The following is a 19,697-nucleotide window of genomic DNA, read 5'->3' on the forward strand; positions in this document are numbered from 1 at the left end:
TGATCTTGTTAATATCTGCAGAGTCCAAAATACCATTAAAATCATCATATTGAGAGGTGTTCTGTTCCCCTGGTCCACATTTGAAATCTATATTAACCCCTACCTTACTATGATCGTACCCTATAGCTATGCCCCGTCTACATTCTAAAGTAAAATACTGGCCATCTATGCTGCCCCTATTCCAGGAGGACTTAATACATTTTGAATACTTCAGTGATGTCCCAGAATTTGGGAGGCAACAATTAAACAGTACAATAAATAATAAAAACAACATTACAAGACTTTTTCCCGGCGTAGTGTAACTTTCAAGTTAGGATGAAGAACTGCACGCCAGGTGGAGGGTGGATTTTCAAGATCTGTAGTCTGTGGTTCAGCAGCTCGTTTGATTCATTGGATGTGGCTCCAACCCTTTTCTTTCGTTCGTACAGCGGTGTCTGTTTATCTTGCCAAGCTTTAACAAATACACAATCACCAGGTTTAATAGAATGAATAGGATACTCCAGGGAGTGAGTTTGAGCTAGTAAACCCTTCTGAGCTGCCAGTCTATGCCCAGACTTTTACAAACCCCCTGGAGTACCCGAGAAGTAAAGTGTGTACCCTGATCCGAGTCAATGGTCTGGATCATCCCATACCGTGGAATCACAGAATCCAGCAGTACTCTGATAATGGTGCTAGCACGATCATTCGGGGTCGGGAAAGCCTCAACCCATCACGTGAAATGATCTACCATCACCAACAGGTACTTGTGAACACCTATCTTGTATCCGTTGGAAAGGGCGTACAGCGATATCGCGACCGCTAGGCATTACCTGGTGCATGACTTTCTCATTAATTTTCTGACAAATTGGACACCCCTGAGTATTCTGCTTGGCTACAGTGTATACACCTGAACAATGAAAGGAGCGTACAAAAGTGTCGACAAGTGCCTGGGCTCCCCAGTGTGTCTGTGGTGGAGCTGATCAAAAATTTGCTGTGCCAATGCTTTGTTCAGCACTTGGCGTCCTTCGGCTGTCCACCACAACCCATCACTAGTTTGACGCATCCCCTGATCCCTCATATAAACCTCCTCTTCTCGTGAAAAGATGGGAGTCTTTTTAAGCTCCTGTGGGATGGGGAGTAACAGCTGCATGTCCACTTTCGCAGTGAGCGCAGCCTGGTTAGCAGCTGCATCTGCATATCTGTTGCCCTGTGCTTCAGGGCTGTCACCAGTTTGATGGCCCCGTACATGAACCACAGCTATTTCTTCAGGTAACGTCAGAGCCTCCAAGGATTGGACAATTAGGTTCTCATGCATCAATTTCTGTCCTTTTCCCGTTATCATTCCCCGCTCCTTCCAGATTTTCCCAAAGGTGTACCCCAAAAGCGTATTTTGAATCTGTGTAGATTGTGCCCACCTTATTTTCCAGACCTTGGAGAGCTCGAAAGAGGGCATATAATTCCCAAGACTGGGCTGACCAGTGACCGGGAAGGCGACCGGCTTCAATAAGTACCCCCTCTTTCCCATCCACTACACTATACCCGCTATAGCGAGTGCCATTAATACAGCGGGAAGAGCCATCAATAAACCATCGTTCTCTCTCCTGTAAAGGCTCATCACTTAAATCCTCTCTAATCTTAGACTGCAGGTCTATCACCTCCAAACATATATGCTCTAACTCATTGATGGTGTTGGCAGAGCTTGGAGAGACTAAAAAGGCTGCTGGATTATGTTCTCTACTTGTAGTCAGAGTCAGATCATCCCTATCCATCAAGATCGCTTCGTATTTGAAAATTACACCATTAGCCATAACGATTCGGCGAGTGATATTAACTGTATTCTGAAATGAATTTATTTTAAAAATAGCCGAGTGGGAATAAGACATGTCTTTGTCACTGCAGACGGCAACGAATTTAACGATTATTTAACGTCGCTATTGTAGTTTAAACATTAAATGCCTTGCACCACAGCCCACAGGAGCTGGCCTTATTTAAAACAATCTGTAAAAACCGGCACCGAAAACATTCAAAATATGTACTTATAAGAATTGCACACACAATCATTTAAGTACAGTCTAGTTTCTATTATATTCCACTTAGAGTTCTACTACATGAATCCTGGAGCTTGTGGGGTCATTATTGAATCAAGAAATATTGGTGCCCTGCCAATCTCATTCTAACATGCCAATTTCTCCAGTCCTTAAGTCAAGATGTACTGAATAGCATCTGGTACAAGATCTGTGAGCTATTAATGATATTGTTATGCCTATGCACCCAATTGTTCTGAACTATGCCACTAATTAAATCATATTCCAGAACTAAATTACAGTGGCAATACAGAGAAATTGTGCTGAGGCATGAGTTTCACTCCAGAGGAAAATGCACCAGAGAAATCAATCATTAACTTATTGGATTCCCCAGAGGTTTCTTTATTCTCCAGAGGTGGGTGATCTTTAAGCTCACAGACCTTGACTGCTGAATGTGTACTAAATCTATTGAGAGGTCTCCATACCTCTAACTGCAAGAGAGGAGCCTGGAGCCTCAGTTTCAAGTGAACAGCATACAATTCATTAGTGCCACAACGTGCTTAAAGGGACATGCACACTCCCCCTTCAACTGGCTGATCTAGCCACTTTACACATCAGATCCTTTCTTTATCTCACATACACTTAAAGTTAAGACGTATAGAACTCACCCTATTTGCGCAAACATTTCTCCCTGCAAATGTTATAACATCACTCAACTCTCAGGTACTCCCTGTGCAAAATCACATTTGAATACAATTTATTTCATAAATTGGAATTAACTGGTAGTTAAATTCGCTCATTCTACAGTATTGATAAACGATCATTTATGACATTTAAATTTTAGCATGAATTTTAATCAATATTGGTCAGTGACTGAAGTGAGAAGTTGTGATGTATGAAATTATCTCTGGACTCTACTCTCCCACTCCCGGCACTTCTCCCAACGTCCAGGAGCAGGCACACAGTCCCTACCTTTTCCTTGCTGCCCCTCCACAGCTCTCTTAAATGCCTGGATTAAAATCTTAGCCTTTCCCTTCTGCTTATCCTCAGATCTCTGTACAAAGGCTTTTTGCGCAATTTGTAGAAGCTGGGTTATTCCCTGCTCATGCCAATTCTCAGTTTTCTGTAATTTCCTCCTTATGTCTGGGGCTGAATTTGTAATGAAAATCGTTAATACTAATTGTTCCCCTGCTGGGGATTCTATATCCAGACCCCCATATTGCTGTATAGCCGTACGCAATCTATTCAAAAATGCCGAGGGGGTCTCCTCGGGTCCCTGAGGATCTTCGAATGCCTTTTTAAAGTTCTAACCCTTCAGAACAGATTCCCTGATTCCTTTAATCAGATTAACCCTATACTCTTCCATTAATACCCGACCATCATTGGTATTTTTATCCCAATTAGGTCTAGCCAAGGGGAATTTAGCTTCTCCAGGTACCGCATCTGGTCCCCTTGGTGATCCTGATCCCAGACTCTAATCCCTGCCTGGCGAATCATTCCACGCTCATCCAGGGTAAACAGAGTCCTAAATATAGCCGTTAATTCCTCCCATGTATATATATTCGGTCCCAACAATTGATCCAATTGTTCAGCACATCCCTGGGGATCCTCTATGAGGGAAATCATTTCCCTCTTAAAATTACGCACCTCTGTACTGGTCAAGGACACATTTACAAAACCGAGACCCCCTCCCACAGGAACCTCCCGTAGGGGTCTCATCCAGCTAACTTCTAGCTTATTATTTCTGAAATCCTGCTCTTCAGAAACTGACTCACATTGTCCTGCCCTTTCTTCCTGGAGGTTCTCACTCTGCTCAAAACTACCATTGCCTCTGTCTCTCGTCGACCGTGGAGGCAATCTAATACTTTGCGAATGGGTCATCATACCACCCCTATTCTCTTGAGGAAGGGAATGTAACACATCCCATCCTTGTGTTCCAGGTACAAGAGGTTCCTCATCTCTCTTGTCCTCACTTCTCTTTTCTTTCAGGACCAGTTCGTCAACCGATCTTCTGAGCCAGCAGGCTGCCTATTCCCTGCTTTCAATGTTATCCCTTTGATTCTTATACAGCCAGATGTTCAGTTCCTGACACATCCAGTCATCCTCGGATCCGAGCCTCGGCGAATATACCGAGCTCCCTTTAATAGGGCTTTTAACCCATTCCAGACAACAGTACTTAATCATGATAAGTTTGTCTTTTTCCCGGGTTCTCCCCGAACCCCAGTTAGATAACATTACTCCTAACGGACTCTGTTTGATTATCTAATCATCCAATCCTTCACTAGGATTCTCTTTCTTATTGCCCATACCTCCCATATTGACAGGTATAAAAATTTCTCATACCAGATCCAGTAGCTACTCTTATCGCGCTTCCTTAACGTTCTCCCGTCGTTTGTCCTCAATGCCTTTTCTCGGATATCACTCACTTCTTCCACTGACCAGCCACCCGTCGTCCGTGAGTCCAGCTGAATCAGCTGGGGTGCACCTACTCTCGTCGTCGGGCACTCTGTCAGTGGAGGTAGTGGGATCCCGGCGATCCCCCATTTGTTAGAAATAGAAGTACCTTAACAGAAATTGCTCGAGACAAAAATTGAGAACAAAGAACATTTATTTTACAACAATGCAAAGTTGGGTGCTTCCCCTTACCCTGGGAATACACACATACACTGGGGCTCACCCAACTTTTATACAGTGAATTTCAGTATCAGAATACCCTCCCCCTTACATTCTTCTGCCTCCTGGATGGGTTTGGCATTAGGCAATCCTTCCTGTCTACGTGCAGTTTCTGTGAACTTGGAGGACCAGGGGGGTATCCTGTCCTCATCATGTCATTATCTTCATTGTCCTTATTCACAACCTTGCCCTTGTCCCCTTTCACACCTTTCCGACTCTCTTCATATGCAGAGTTTGCTAATCCTGTCTAGGGTTTTACTAATTTAATATGCATAACTTTTGATAAATCTGTGTAAGGCTTACTAATTATATATGTAGAACTTGTCTGTCTAGGGTTAGGAGACCCTTATCTCACCCAGACTACCTCTACTTCCTACATTCCTTGCCTCTCCTTATCTTATTCATACAGTGGGCTCACTGATCCTGTCGAAAGGACTAGAAGGTTCTTATCTTACGTAGGCTGACTCTGCTTCCTGCATCCTAATTTCCATGCTTAGCCTGTTCATACTGGTTTAATCCATCACTCCATGTGTCTGTACTAGTTTCCCCATCTTTCATATTTTCATGTGAAGTTTACTTATCTCTCACATATTGTATATTATCTTTTAAAGGAGATAAATTGTGGGCGTATTTTTTTATTGTAGGTTACATAACAAACACTTCACAACAAAGATTTAATTTAAAATGCCAGAGCTCTGTTCAAGCTGGACAGTCCATGCTCCGGTTGCCTTTGGAAAAACTTGGAAAGGTGCCTATAGAGACTTCGCAAGTAGGGGGTTAATTGGACATGCTGTAGTGTAATGGATTATTGTTTGAATTAGAAGTTAATAGTCATAAGTTAAAGTTTGATCCCGTTTAAAGAAAAAGTAACTTTTGTTGAAGTAGCCATTTGTCTCGGTGTTACTGCTGCTAGGTTTTGGGGTCCTCTGGGCCCGTCACCGTACAAAATATTACAATGTAATCAAATGGAACATTTCGCTGTGGCTGGTTTGCAGGGCGTGGCGTCCATATAAACAAAGGGGATCTGTAAAGGAAGGAAGAATTGGTTCCTGAGTTTCTGAACAGGGGAGAGCGATGGACTAGGTTCCAGGGTGCCGGACAGACGGACTGGGAAGAAGTTTGCAAGAGCTGCCCGCTCTCCCTTCCCTTCCCGCGGGCGGGAACGACAATGTCCATAGCGCAGACCGAAGTGGACGGGGAGCCGGGGGGCGGCGTGGCCGGACTAGAGGGGCTCCCGCCTCTGCCCAAGGGTCTGAGCGGGATCCTGAACTCAGCCGGCGGCTCCTGGAGGGAGATGGAGAGGCTCCACACCAAGCAGACCATGATCCAACAGGAGCTGAGCAGCCCGCGGCCCCGGCGGGTGCGGCCGGCCAACCTGGACGCGGCGCTGGCGTCTCTCCGCAAAGAAATGGTGAGTTGCTGCTCCCCACACCCCCACCTCCATCTGCATCCTTTTTTGTCCTCGCTTCCCCCACCCCACCCCCCCCCCCCCCAGCCTGAGCCCTGACAGAGACAGGTCCCACACACACAACCGGGTCCTCACTGGGGGGGGACGGGTACCACACACTGACCCTCACTGAGGGGAGGGGACGAGTCCCACACACACACTGACCCTCACTGGGGGGACGAGTCCCACACACACACTGACCCTCACTGGGGGGACGAGTCCCACACACACACTGACCCTCACTGGGGGGACGAGTCCCACACACACACTGACCCTCACTGGGGGGACGAGTCCCACACACACACTGACCCTCACTGGGGGGACGAGTCCCACACACACACTGACCCTCACTGGGGGGACGAGTCCCACACACACACTGACCCTCACTGGGGGGGACGAGTCCCACACACACACTGACCCTCACTGGGGGGACGAGTCCCACACACACACTGACCCTCACTGGGGGGACGGGTCCCACACACACACTGACTCTCACTGGGGGGGAGGTCCCACACACACACTGGGCCTCACTGGGGGGACGGGTCCCCCCCACACACACACACACACTGGCCCTCACTGGGGGGACGGGTCCCCCCCACACACACACACACTGGCCCTCACTGGGGGGACGGGTCCCCCCACACACACACACACACACACTGGCCCTCACTGGGGGGACGGGTCCCCCCCACACACACACACACACACACACACACACACACACACACACTGGCCCTCACTGGGGGGACGGGTTCCCCACACACACACACACTGGCCCTCACTGGGGGGACGGGTCCCCCACACACACACACACACACACTGGCCCTCACTGGGGGGACGGGTCCCCCACACACACACACACTGGCCCTCACTGGGGGGACGGGTCCCCCACACACACACACACTGGCCCTCACTGGGGGGACGGGTCCCCCACACACACACACACACACACACACACACACACTGGCCCTCACTGGAGGGACTGGTGTCCCACACACACACACACACCTTGTATCCAGGTAATGAAGAATGGACATTTGACCTGGTCATGCCCTGACTCTCGCCCTCCCGCAGGTGGGCCTCCGGCAGCTGGACATGTCGCTCCTCTGCAAGCTCTGGTCTCTTTATGAGTCCATCCAGGAATACAAAGGCCTCTACCAGGACATGACCTGCTCCATGGTCCCTGAGGGGCCCTTCTCCCCTGAGAATGGCTACTACGACGATGAAGAGGAGGACGAGGCGGACCAGACCAAGAACAACCCAGCCTGCAATAGCCTGAAGGTTCCACAGACTCAGAACGCCCGGGACAAGTGGCTGGAAGACTCCTTCCACATCACCATCTGAAACAGACTGCCAACCCTGGGGCCAGTTCTTGTTTCCGATCTGAATGCTGGTTTTAATCACCTTTATTTATCCCCTGTTCCCTGGCACTGTTTGACCTGTACATCCCATTGAGGACTGATAGATGAAATTAGAATGGATAACGCCGATTTTCATGGCTTTCTCTGCTGTATATCCAACCTCTGTTACATCAGCTCCCTCAACCATCAACCATAGCCCATGCTTGTTCCATTATGGAGCAAATCCTCCCCGAGCCTCTCCTCCACTGTGATCAAAGTAAAATCACAATCCTGGGTAAACTCAGGAGGTCGCACAGCATACTTTATATAGAAACATAGGAAAATAGGTGCGGGAGGAGGCCATTTGCCCCTTGAGCCTACCCGCCATTCAATATGATCATGGCTGATCAGTATCCGGTTCCTGCCTTCTCCATATACCCCCTGATCCCCTTAGCCACAAAGGCCAGAGCTAGCCTACTCTTAAATATTGACAAGGCTTCAATTACTTCCAGTGGCAAAGAATTCCACAGATCCACCATCCTCTGAGAGAAGAAATTTTTCCTCATCTCAGTCCTAAAAAATCTTCCCCCTTATCCTTAACCCCTGGTTCTGGTTTTTCCCAGCATTGGAAACAATCTAGTATGCCTAAACCCTTAAGACATTTATATGTTTCCATAAAATCCCTTCCCCCCCACCCCGCTCAATCTTCTCAATTCCAGAGTATATAAGCCTAGTCGATCCAACCTTTCTTCATTATGCAAGTCCTTCCATCCCTGGTATCAGTCCAGTGAACCTTTTCTGCACCCCCTCCATGGCGAGGATGTCCCTCCTCCGATAAAGAGACCAAAACTGCACACAGTACTCCAGGTGTGGGCTCACCAAGGCTCTGTCCAGATGGAGCAGGATCTCCCTACTCCTGGACTCAAATCCTTTTGCTATGAATGCCACCTCCCTGCCTGCTGCCCACTTTCTGACGGACAGCAACACCCCTGCATCTCCCCTTTTTCTAAATATAAAGATAAGTAACCAACCTTTCAAACCTGAGCCCTTCCTCAAGGTGTGAGTGAAAAATCAGGTGTCTGAATTAAAGGCTGGGGGGAAGAACGGGAGTTGGGGGGGGGAGGGGTGCAGACCCATGGAGGAAAGGTGTTAAACCTAAGAGTCTGCAGACACCGTGGTTGAAGTAAAAGCACAATGCTGGAGAAATTCAGCAGGTCACGCAGTGCTCCTCAAGCCACGACTGGGTTCTGTTTTGACCGATCGGTCGTATCCCAGAATTCTGCCACCATGGGAAGTCTTCAATCAAAATTTTCATCATCTGAACTTGATCCCAGAAGGTGCATTTGTACTGAAAATTGGGTGTGGGTTGTCACAGTCTTCATCTTCATGGATTATGGCATTATAGTACCACAATGGTTCTTTCAGAATCTAAATAAATATATGAGGAAGTTTCTGTGGAAGGGTAAATTTACCAGAGAAGGAAAATTCCCACTTTAAAAAATATTATTGGGCAACCCAGATGAAGATTGTCACCTCTGTTATGGGCCCAGAAGACCCCAAAACCCAACAGCAATAGACATTCACCACGACAAAGGGTTACTTCAACAAAAGTTGCTTTTAATTATCTTTAAACATGAAAACAGAATCACGCTTTAACTTAACCTACCTTAGCCCCCTTCTAATTCTAAGTGCACAAGTATGGAATGTGTGTATAAGTTCAGAAAAGTTATTTGGTTCACAGTCCAACCTTACTTCTCATTTCCTCCAAGTTCACTGGTTGCAGGCAATTCTTATACCGTGCACAGAATTTAACATTTAGAAAGTTCACCAGGCTTTGGTGCTTGAAAGGTAAATGGTTACCACTCAGGAAGGTTCTTGTTGGTTTTCAGAGAGAAATGTGTTGTTCCAGAACATCCACAACTGATGTGCTTCCATCAGCCACTCTGGTGTCTTGCTGACAAAACTTGCCCATTTCAGGGTTCTCCACATCTTTCTTTCAGGTCACCACAGAGTTCCTTTCTGTTTCTCTTATTCCAAGTGAAACATTAGACAGCCAGTCTCTCTTGCATGAACCACAAGGGCTTTGACCATGCCGTCTTCCACTTGGGCCTTTCCACAAGCTTGCCAACTTGTCCTGTTCCAATCCCAGCTACTTCTGCTGGCCATAACACTAGAAGTGATCTGTGTCTCTCTCTCTCTCTCTCTCTCTCTCTCTCTCTCTTTGAGAGAAAGCCTGGTTGACTCTCTCTGCTTGCAAAGGCACATGACTCTCTTAGAACAACAAGTTCTCTTCCAGACAATCTGCAGCTCCAACAAGATCTTTCATCTGTTGCCTGTTCTAAACAAGAATCCATTAGTGAAGTCTCTTGAGCACTCTCCAAAGCTCTTGCAAAAGCTATTTTAAAATGTTTGTATGTAACCTACTCTAACAAACCTTTCCCAATTTATGTCCCAAAAACATATCTATATACTTGGGGGGAAGCCTCTCACCCAAAACACCCCTAGCTCAAAATAATTCCGTTAACAATTCCGTTAAGAACTCTAGAAACTTGGTCTCAGAGTAGGATCAAATATATCGAAGATTGTTTTGAACAGGGACAATTTATGACATTTGAACAAATCAGGAATAAGTTTGGTGTTTTAAATACATCCTTTTTCTGCTCTCTTCAGTTAAGATCTTATTTAAAGGATAAATTAGGTCCAGCACTGGCCTTTCCACAATGTACTGAAATAGAGACTAGTTCAAAAGGGGCTCACAGAAATTTATCTCAAAAATGTTTTTCTTACTTCAGGAGGGAGCCCGTAAGCAAGGGTTAGATAAGAGTGAGATGGGAATCAGATTTGGGGTTAGAAATTGATCCATTTTGTGGTTGGGACAGCAGGAGCAATACAATTAATGTAAAGCTGGTGTAATATTATTTTTTTGCATTAGGTGTACCTTACTCCGCAAAGATTAAATAAATTGAAATCTGAATGATCTAATTTATGCTTTTGAAGCGGTCATGATATAGAGACCTTTTTGCATTGGACCTGGTCATGCCCTAAGGCATTCACATCCCACTTTAAGTAATCCCGGAGCCATCGGTGCTCTGTGATTAGTAGGGGGTTGCTTAAGGTGGGATGTGGGTGGAAATAAAAAAAGTTTGAAAACCACTGTTTGAATCATCCCTCATTGACTCGTTATGTGCACGGTTTCAGAGCTCCAAAGAAATGGGCCAGCGACAATTTTTCTCAAGCCAAATTTTTCAGTAACAATCGGGTCTAGAGCAGTGGTTCTCAACCTTCCCTTCCCACTCACATCCCACCCCCCCCCCCCCCCACCCATACTAATTACAGAGCACCGATGGCAGAGAGATTACTTAGAGAGTGAACGGAAAGAAAAAGGTTGAGAACCACTGCCCTGAAGTGAGATCCTTCTGGGAGGATTTGGGGAATCTCCTGGAACAAATTACTGGAATTCGATAACCTCAGGGCGTTGAAATATTCATTGAAATTTATTAAACTTGCTTTAGCGGTGACCAGAAAATGCATAGCCATTAATTGGAAATCTGATTCCCAACTGAGTCTGGCCTGCTGGAATTCAGAAATGCATAACTGTGTTCCCCTGGGGAAATTGTTACATGTTTTTAAGAATATGGAACCCTTATTTCAGATATACTTTAGATAAACTTTGATAAGGTTCCTCAGGCATTAGGCATTAACATTGAAGTAGTAAAATGGATTCAACAATGGTTGGATGGGAGATGCCAGAGAATGGTGGTAGATAACTGTTTGTCAGATTGGAAGCCGGTGACTAGTGGTTCGTTATTGGGCCCATTACTGTTTGTCATATACGTTAACGATCTTGATGATGGGGTGATAAATTAGATTAGTAAGTATGCGGATGATACTAAGCTGTGGATAGTGAAGAAGGGTTTCAAAGCTTGCAGAGGGATTTAGGCCAGTTGGAAGAGTGGGCTTAAAGATGGCAGATGGAGTTTAATGCAGGTCAGTGCGAGGTGTTACATTTGGGTAGGGTTAATCAAAATAGGACATACATGATGAATGGTGGGGCATTGAAGAGTGCAGTAGGACAGAGGGATCTAGAAAAAATGGGACAGTTCCTTGAAGGTGAGGTCACATGTGAATAAGGTGGCGAAGAAAGCTTATGGGATGTTGGCCTTTATCAATCAGAGCATTGAGTATAGAAGCTGGGGTGTTACGTTAAAATTGTACAAGGCATTGGGGAAGACAAACTTGGAGTAATGTGTACAGTTTTGGTCACCAAAGTATAGGAAAGATATCAACAAACTGGACTAGAGGAGTCACGTGATGGAGTAGTGGCCGGTCAGGGAACTCCAGCCCTCTCCCGAAAAGTTTTTAAAAAACACACAAAACACAAGGGTACAAGATTAAAATTTAAAACTATGTAAAAATAAAGGTGAGAAGAAAATGGCAGTGAAGAGAGAAAAGTCAAAAACAACGGGAAGAAGAGAAGAAGAAAGAACGCTGGAAGAAGGTGAAGGCCTTACCTGTCCGAGGAGGCCCGGCGCGGAGAGAGAAGCCCGGTCCCTCAGGTCAGTGGAAGTCCCGGGCTCGGAACTACAAAAATGGCTCACAGAGCCGAGTAAAAGTGCGCAACCGTGCATGCGCGAGGAGTCGCGCATGCGCGATGCGCATGAATAAAAACACACTGACGGGAGGGGGGAACAGCTGCTGAGTCGATCTCCACAGCTGAGAGAGATACCTGCAGCACAGCAGCAGGTGCAGAACATGGAAAATAATAACAAGAAAGAGGGTAAAAAGAAAACAAGGAAACAACAGATGGTCAACCCAGAGGAAGAAGAAGAACAGAAAGAAATGGAAGAAGAAGAGAAAGGCAAGACAATGGACATATCTTTTTTTAAAGAATATATGGAATCAGTGAAAGAATGGCAATTACAAGAATTTAATGAGATAAAAAGAAGAATTAAGAATGCAGAAGAAAAAATGAATAAAATAGAAATGGTCATATCAGAGATAGGAAAAAGAGTGGATAATTTGGAAAAACGAGAAATAATCGTAGAAATCGAAGCAGAGGACAAAAGAGAAATTAGAAGAATCTAATAAAAAAGTTAAAGAGGCACATGAGCTTTTAGCTCAGAAGATCGATATAATGGAAAACTATAATAGAAGAAATAATATAAAGACAGTGGGCCTTAAGGAAGATGAAGAAGGCAAGAATATGAGAGAATTTATAAAAGATTGGATCCCCGGGTCCTAGGAAGACTAGAAATATAGGAAGAAATGGAAATAGAGAGGGCACATAGAACATTAGCCCCGAAACCACAACCGCAGCAAAAACCAAGATCCATTTTAGTAAAATTCTTAAGATATACAACAAGAGAAAATATATTGGAGAAAGCAATGAAGAAAATAAGAGAAGACAAAAAGCCACTGGAATACAAAGGTCAAAAAATTTTTTTCTATCCAGACATAGGTTTTGAACTCCTGAAGAAGAGGAAGGAGTTCAATACAGCAAAATTGATCCTATGGAAAAAAGGATATAAATTTATGTTAAAGTACCCAGCGATACTTAAAATAGTTATTCCAGGGCAACAAAACAGACTATTCTCAGATCCAGAGGAAGCACGAAAATTTGCAGAACAACTACAAAACAAGCAGAGAGATGAAGACATGTAATGAGAGAAAAAATGACCACGAATTATATGTATGTGTGTATATGGGTATATGTGTGTGTGTGTGTGTGTGTGTATATATATATATATATATATAAATATATATATGTAAATATATATATATATGTAAATATATATATAAATATATATATATATATATATATATACATATATAGTGTGCAAACATGAGTGTATCCATATTTAGAGGAAAATATATAGAGTATAGATAAGAATTAATAGGGGTATGAAAGGGAATAGAGGGAATAAGGAGGGAATTAAAAGAGTGACCTTTGTTATATATGAAAATTGAAATATTTTCCGGGGGGTGCTGGGTGGGGAGGAGTTACAGTCACTGCAAAATCAGCTGACGTTTGCGAGTGAATTCGCAAATCCAAATGGAGAGGGGAGATATGGTTGCCCGACAAGGGATAAAGGGCAACTCAGGAGGGGGAGGGGAGAATGGGGTTAAAGAAGTTTTAAATAGGAGAATAAGGAAAATGTTTGATGTTTTAGAAATGTTGTCTTATAAAGTGTTCAAAACAAGAAAGCAGAAATGGATAAGAAGGAAAGGTGATGATGGAGAAACGGAAAGGGAAGATAAACAAAGTATGAAATGGCTACGCTGAACTATATGACTTTAAATATTAACGGAATACATAACCAAATTAAAAGGAAGAAACTGCTAAATTTACTGAAAAAAGAAAAAATTGATATAGCATTTGTGGAAGAAACACATTTAACTGAATTGGAGCACAAGAAATTAAAGAGAGATTGGGTAGGACATGTAACAGCAGCATCGTATAATTCAAAAGCAAGAGGTGCAGCTATATTAATTAGTAAAAATGTGCCAATTAAAATAGAAGAGGAAATAATAGATCCAGCAGGGAGATATGTAATGATAAAATGTCAGATATATTCGGAGTTTTGGAATCTACTCAATGTATATTCACTTAACGAAGAAGATCAAAAGTTTATGCAAGATATTTTTTTGAAGATAGCAGACACGCAAGGAAACATATTAACAGGAGGGGATTTCAACCTTAATTTGGATTCAAATATGGATAAAACTGGGAAAAAAATTAACAGAGAGAACAAAGTAACCAAATTTATAATTAAATCAATGCAAGAAATGCAACTTTTGGATATATGGAGGAAACAACACCCAAAGGAAAAGGAATATTCATATTATTCGGGTAGACATAAAACATACTCAAGAATAGACCTATTCCTGTTATCAGCTCGTACGCAAGATCGAGTAAGAAGAACAGAATATAAAGCTAGAATATTATCGGACCATTCACCCTTGATATTGACAATAGAGTTAGAGGACATCCGTCCAAGAATGTATAGATGGAGATTAAACTCCATTCTACTTAAAAGGCAGGATTTTAGAGAATTCATTGAAAGACAAATTAAAATGTATTTTGAAATAAATACGGAATCAGTGAAAGATAAGTTTATACTATGGGATGCAATGAAAGCGTTCATTAGAGGGCAAATAATAAGTTATGTAACCAAGATGAAGAAGGACTATAATCAGGAAACAGAGCAGTTGGAAAGGGAATTAACAAATATAGAAAAAGTATTAGTAATAAAGGAAGATACAACTAAAAGAAGAGAATTGGCAGATAAAAAAATAAAATATGAAACACTACAAACATATAAGGTGGAGAAGAATATAATGAAGACAAAACAGAAATATTATGAACTGGGTGAAAAAACGCTCAAAATCCTAGCATGGCAGCTTAAGACAGAACAAGCTAAGAAAATGGTATTGGCATCAAGGAAAAAAGACAAACAAATCACATATAATCCAACGGAGATCAATGAAAACTTTAGAGAATTCTATGAACAATTATACCAAGCTGAAAACGAAGGGAAAGAAGGGAAATTAGATGAATTTTAAACTAAAATTGAACTACCAAAATTACAAATAGAGGAACAAAATAAATTAACAGAACCATTTGAAATACTAGAAATACAAAAGATAATAAAAAAATTACCAAATAATAAAACACAAGGAGAGGATGGATTCCCAATAGAATTCTATAAAACATTTAAAGATTTATTAATTCCTCCCCTCCTGGAAGTAATCAACCAGATTGACAAAACACAAAGCTTACCAGATTCACGTAAAACAGCAATAATTACAGTAATACTAAAGCAAGGGAAAGATCCACTCGCATCAGCGTCTTATAGACCAATATCATTACTTAACACAGATTATAAGATAATAGCTAAACTATTAGCAAACAGATTAGCAGAGTATGTACCTAAAATGGTAAATCTAGACCAAACTGGATTTATTAAAAAAAGACAGACAATATTTGTAAATTTATTAACTTAATTCATGCAGTAGAAGGGAGTAAAGCGCCAACAGTAACAGTTGCTTTCGACGCAGAGAAGGCCTTTGACAGAGTTGAATGGAATTATTTATTCAAAGTATTGCAAAAATTCAGTTTACCAGAGAAGTATATTAATTGGATTAAAGCATTATATAAGGGGCCATTGGCGAAAGTGACAGTAAATGGATATATATCAAAGCAATTTAACTTAAACAGGTCAACAAAGCAGGGATGCCCACTATCACCCTTATTGTTCGCGTTAGCTATAGAACCTATAGCTGTTTACAGCTATAGCTGTAGCTGTTTACAGCTATAGCTGTAGCTGTTTACAGCTATAGCTGTTTACATCCGGTACCGCACGGATGGCAGTCTCTTCAATCTGAGGCGCCTGCAAGCTCACACCAAGACACAAGAGAAACTTGTCCGTGAACTACTCTTTGCAGATGATGCCGCTTTAGTTGCCCATTCAGAGCCAGCTCTTCAGCGCTTGACGTCCTGCTTTGCGGAAACTGCCAAAATGTTTGGCCTGGAAGTCAGCCTGAAGAAAACTGAGGTCCTCCATCAGCCAGCTCCCCACCATGACTACCAGCCCCCCCACATCTCCATCGGGCACACAAAACTCAAAACGGTCAACCAGTTTACCTATCTCGGCTGCACCATTTCATCAGATGCAAGGATCGACAATGAGATAGACAACAGACTCGCCAAGGCAAATAGCGCCTTTGGAAGACTACACAAAAGAGTCTGGAAAAACAACCAACTGAAAAACCTCACAAAGATAAGCGTATACAGAGCCGTTGTCATACCCACACTCCTGTTCGGCTCCGAATCATGGGTCCTCTACCGGCACCACCTACGGCTCCTAGAACGCTTCCACCAGCGTTGTCTCCGCTCCATCCTCAACATCCATTGGAGCGCTTACACCCCTAACGTCGAAGTACTCGAGATGGCAGAGGTCGACAGCATCGAGTCCACGCTGCTGAAGATCCAGCTGCGCTGGATGGGTCACGTCTCCAGAATGGAGGACCATCGCCTTCCCAAGATCGTGTTATATGGCGAGCTCTCCACTGGCCACCGTGACAGAGGTGCACCAAAGAAAAGGTACAAGGACTGCCTAAAGAAATCTCTTGGTGCCTGCCACATTGACCACCGCCAGTGGGCTGATAACGCCTCAAACCGTGCATCTTGGCGCCTCACAGTTTGGCGGGCAGCAACCTCCTTTGAAGAAGACCGCAGAGCCCACCTCACTGACAAAAGGCAAAGGAGGAAAAACCCAACACCCAACCCCAACCAACCAATTTTCCCTTGCAACCGCTGCAATCGTGTCTGCCTGTCCCGCATCGGACTTGTCAGCCACAAACGAGCCTGCAGCTGACGTGGACTTTTTACCCCCTCCATAAATCTTCGTCTGCGAAGCCAAGCCAAAGAAGAAAGAAAGATAGAACCACTAGCAGAATTGATAAGAACAGAAAATAATATAAAAGGGATAAAAATAAAAGACAAGGAATATAAAATCAGTTTATTTGCGGATGATGTTATAGTATACTTAACAGAACCAGAACTATCAATAAAAGAATTATATAAGAAATTGAAGGAATATGGAGAAGTGTCGGGTTACAAAATTAACGTAAATAAAAGTGAAGCAATGCCAATGAATAATGCGGATTTCTCAAAATTTAAGAAGGAATCACCATTCAGATGGCAAATGCAAGCAATAAGATACCTAGGTATACAAATAAATAAAACTCTCGGCCATCTATATAAACTCAATTATATTCCACTAATGAAAAAATTACAGGGCGATTTAGAGCATTGGAAAGATTTACCATTAACACTAATAGGAAGGATAAACTGTATTAAAATGAACATTTTCCCAAGGATATTATACCTATTTCAGGCATTGCCAATACACTTCACAGAGAAATTCTTCAAGGAGTTAAAGAAAATAATAAGGAAATTTTTATGGAAAGGGGGGAAACCGAGGATAGCACTAGATAAATTAACAGAATGGTATAAACAAGGAGGCTTACCTGCCAAACTTTAAAAATTATTATAGAGCCGCACAATTAAGATACCTATCAGATTTTTATCAAACAAGGGAAAAGCCAGATTGGACTAGATTAGAACTAGATAAAATAGGGGAAAAGATACCTGAACACATATTATATAAATGGGAAGAAAAATTGGTACAACGTAGGAGTTCTCCAGTATTACATCATCTGCTCAATATTTGGAAGAAGATTCATGTAGAAAGGAATAAAACAAATTACCAATTACCAAAACTAATATTGATGCAAAATCAGTTACTCCGTTTTAGAATAGATAACCTTTCCTTTAGAGAATGAGAGAAAAAAGGGATCAAAAGAATAGAAAATTGTTTTTCAGGAAATAGATTATTTTCCTTTGAACAAATGAAAGATAAATACAATATAACTCATGATAAAGTGCTGGCATATTACCAATTGAGATCCTACTTGAAGGACAAATTAGGAAGCAGTCTGAGGTTACCAGAGGGAAGTAACTTTGAATATGTGATTACAGATACAATGATAATCAAAAGATTTATAACAAATATGTATATTAAACTGCAAGAAAAGGAGAATGAGGAAACAAATGGTAAAACTAAACAAAAATGGGAACAAGATTTAAATATAAAGATAAAAAAGGAAACATGGGAGAAGTTATGTTCTGGAACGATGAGAAATACAATAAATACGAGGTTACGTATGATACAATATAACTGGATACACAGGCTATACATTACACCTCAAAAGTTAAATAAATGGGACCCAACAGTATCTGACAGATGTTTTCATTGTAAAAAAGAAATGGGAACAACAATTCATGCAATCTGGACATGTGTGAAATAGAAAAATTTTGGGAAGATCTAAACCAGATATTAAGTAAAATTACAGAAAACAATATACCAAAAAACCCAGAGATCTTCCTCCTAAGTAACATAAAAAACAAAAAATTTGGAATTGATTTGGATGGTGCACAAAAAAGATTTGTTAAGATAGCTCTAGCCGTAGCAAAAAAATGTATTATGTCAACCTGGAAATTGGAAGATAATTTGAAAATACAACAATGGTATATAGAAATTAATAAATGTATTCCATTAGAAAAAATAACATATAGTTTAAAAATAATATTGAAATATTTGAACAAATATGGGAGCCATACATGAAACACAATAGAGAAAACCTACTGGGGACATTCACTACCTAAATTAACGAAAGGAGAAGGAAATGAAAAGAATTGACTCAGTGGAATTTCTTGTTTATTTTTATTGAATGACAACATTGTTTGACTGATTTAATGTATCTTAGATTTTGTACTTTAAATGGATGGGGGGGGAGATAGGGACGGTGAGATGGGAGGAGGGAGGGGGGAGAAAATGACACTATATTTAAAAAGGAAAATGTATGTATCATGGTCAATGTGGTTTATGGTGTGAAAAATAAAAAAATTAAAAAAAAAACAAATTGGACTAGAATGTTACAGGGAAAGGGTAAATGAGTTGGGTCTTTATTCTTTGGAGCATAGAAGGTTGAGAGGGTATTTGATTGAGTAGGGGTATAGATAGAGTTGAAGTGGAGAGGCTTTTTCCTTTAAGAAAGTGGGAGGTACAAACGAGAAGACATAAGTTGAGAGGGGAGAAAAGTCTAGAGGAAACATGGGGGGGGGGACTTTTTTTACTCAGAGTGGTGGGTGTGTGGAACGAGCTTCCGGACGAAGTGGAGGAGGCAGGCTCGATATTAACATTGAAGAAGTTGGAGATGTACGTGGACGGGAAAGGAATGGAGGGTTACGGGTTGAGTACAGGGCAGTGGGGTGAGGTGGGAGAAGTATTCGGCTTGTACGAGAAGGGCCAAGTTGGGCCTATGCTGTAATTGTATGGTATTTTTATATAATATACACACAGGGGTTAACCTTTGATGATCCCCCCTCCCCCCCACTTCCAGTCTCCATTACCACTATCTCCAGTATCCCCAGTGCCGTCCATGTCAAGACATTTGTTCCTTGCAGGAGGAAGGAAGCTCTGGATGAATCGCGTAATGTTTCATCTGTATGTCATTAATACTTTTTGGAAAACAGGATTTTGTCGGATTATATTTTTTTTTCCTTTTCCTTTGAGGGAAGGGAGTCCTTTCTCTTTTTTTGTTTCCTACTTTTGTTTGAAGTATCGGCACGATGTGTAATTTTGTATTATAATAGAGCAGAATTTGAGA

General features: G+C 42.3%; 1 protein-coding gene across 1 annotated transcript; it reads left to right on the forward strand.

Annotated features, from left to right (window-relative positions):
* The first annotated feature begins 5,343 nt into the window (after window positions 1–5,343).
* Window positions 5,344–10,445, forward strand: fam89b (family with sequence similarity 89 member B). The gene is made up of 3 exons (XM_069893975.1): window positions 5,344–5,424; window positions 5,672–6,087; window positions 7,198–10,445. The coding sequence occupies exons 2-3, from the start codon at window positions 5,845–5,847 to the stop codon at window positions 7,465–7,467; spliced, it is 513 nt and encodes a 170-aa protein (XP_069750076.1). The 5' UTR covers window positions 5,344–5,424; window positions 5,672–5,844; the 3' UTR covers window positions 7,468–10,445.
* The last annotated feature ends 9,252 nt before the right edge of the window (window positions 10,446–19,697 follow it).

Source organism: Narcine bancroftii, chromosome 8 (genome assembly GCF_036971445.1).
Source record: "Narcine bancroftii isolate sNarBan1 chromosome 8, sNarBan1.hap1, whole genome shotgun sequence".
Classification (NCBI taxonomy): Eukaryota; Metazoa; Chordata; class Chondrichthyes; order Torpediniformes; family Narcinidae; genus Narcine; species Narcine bancroftii.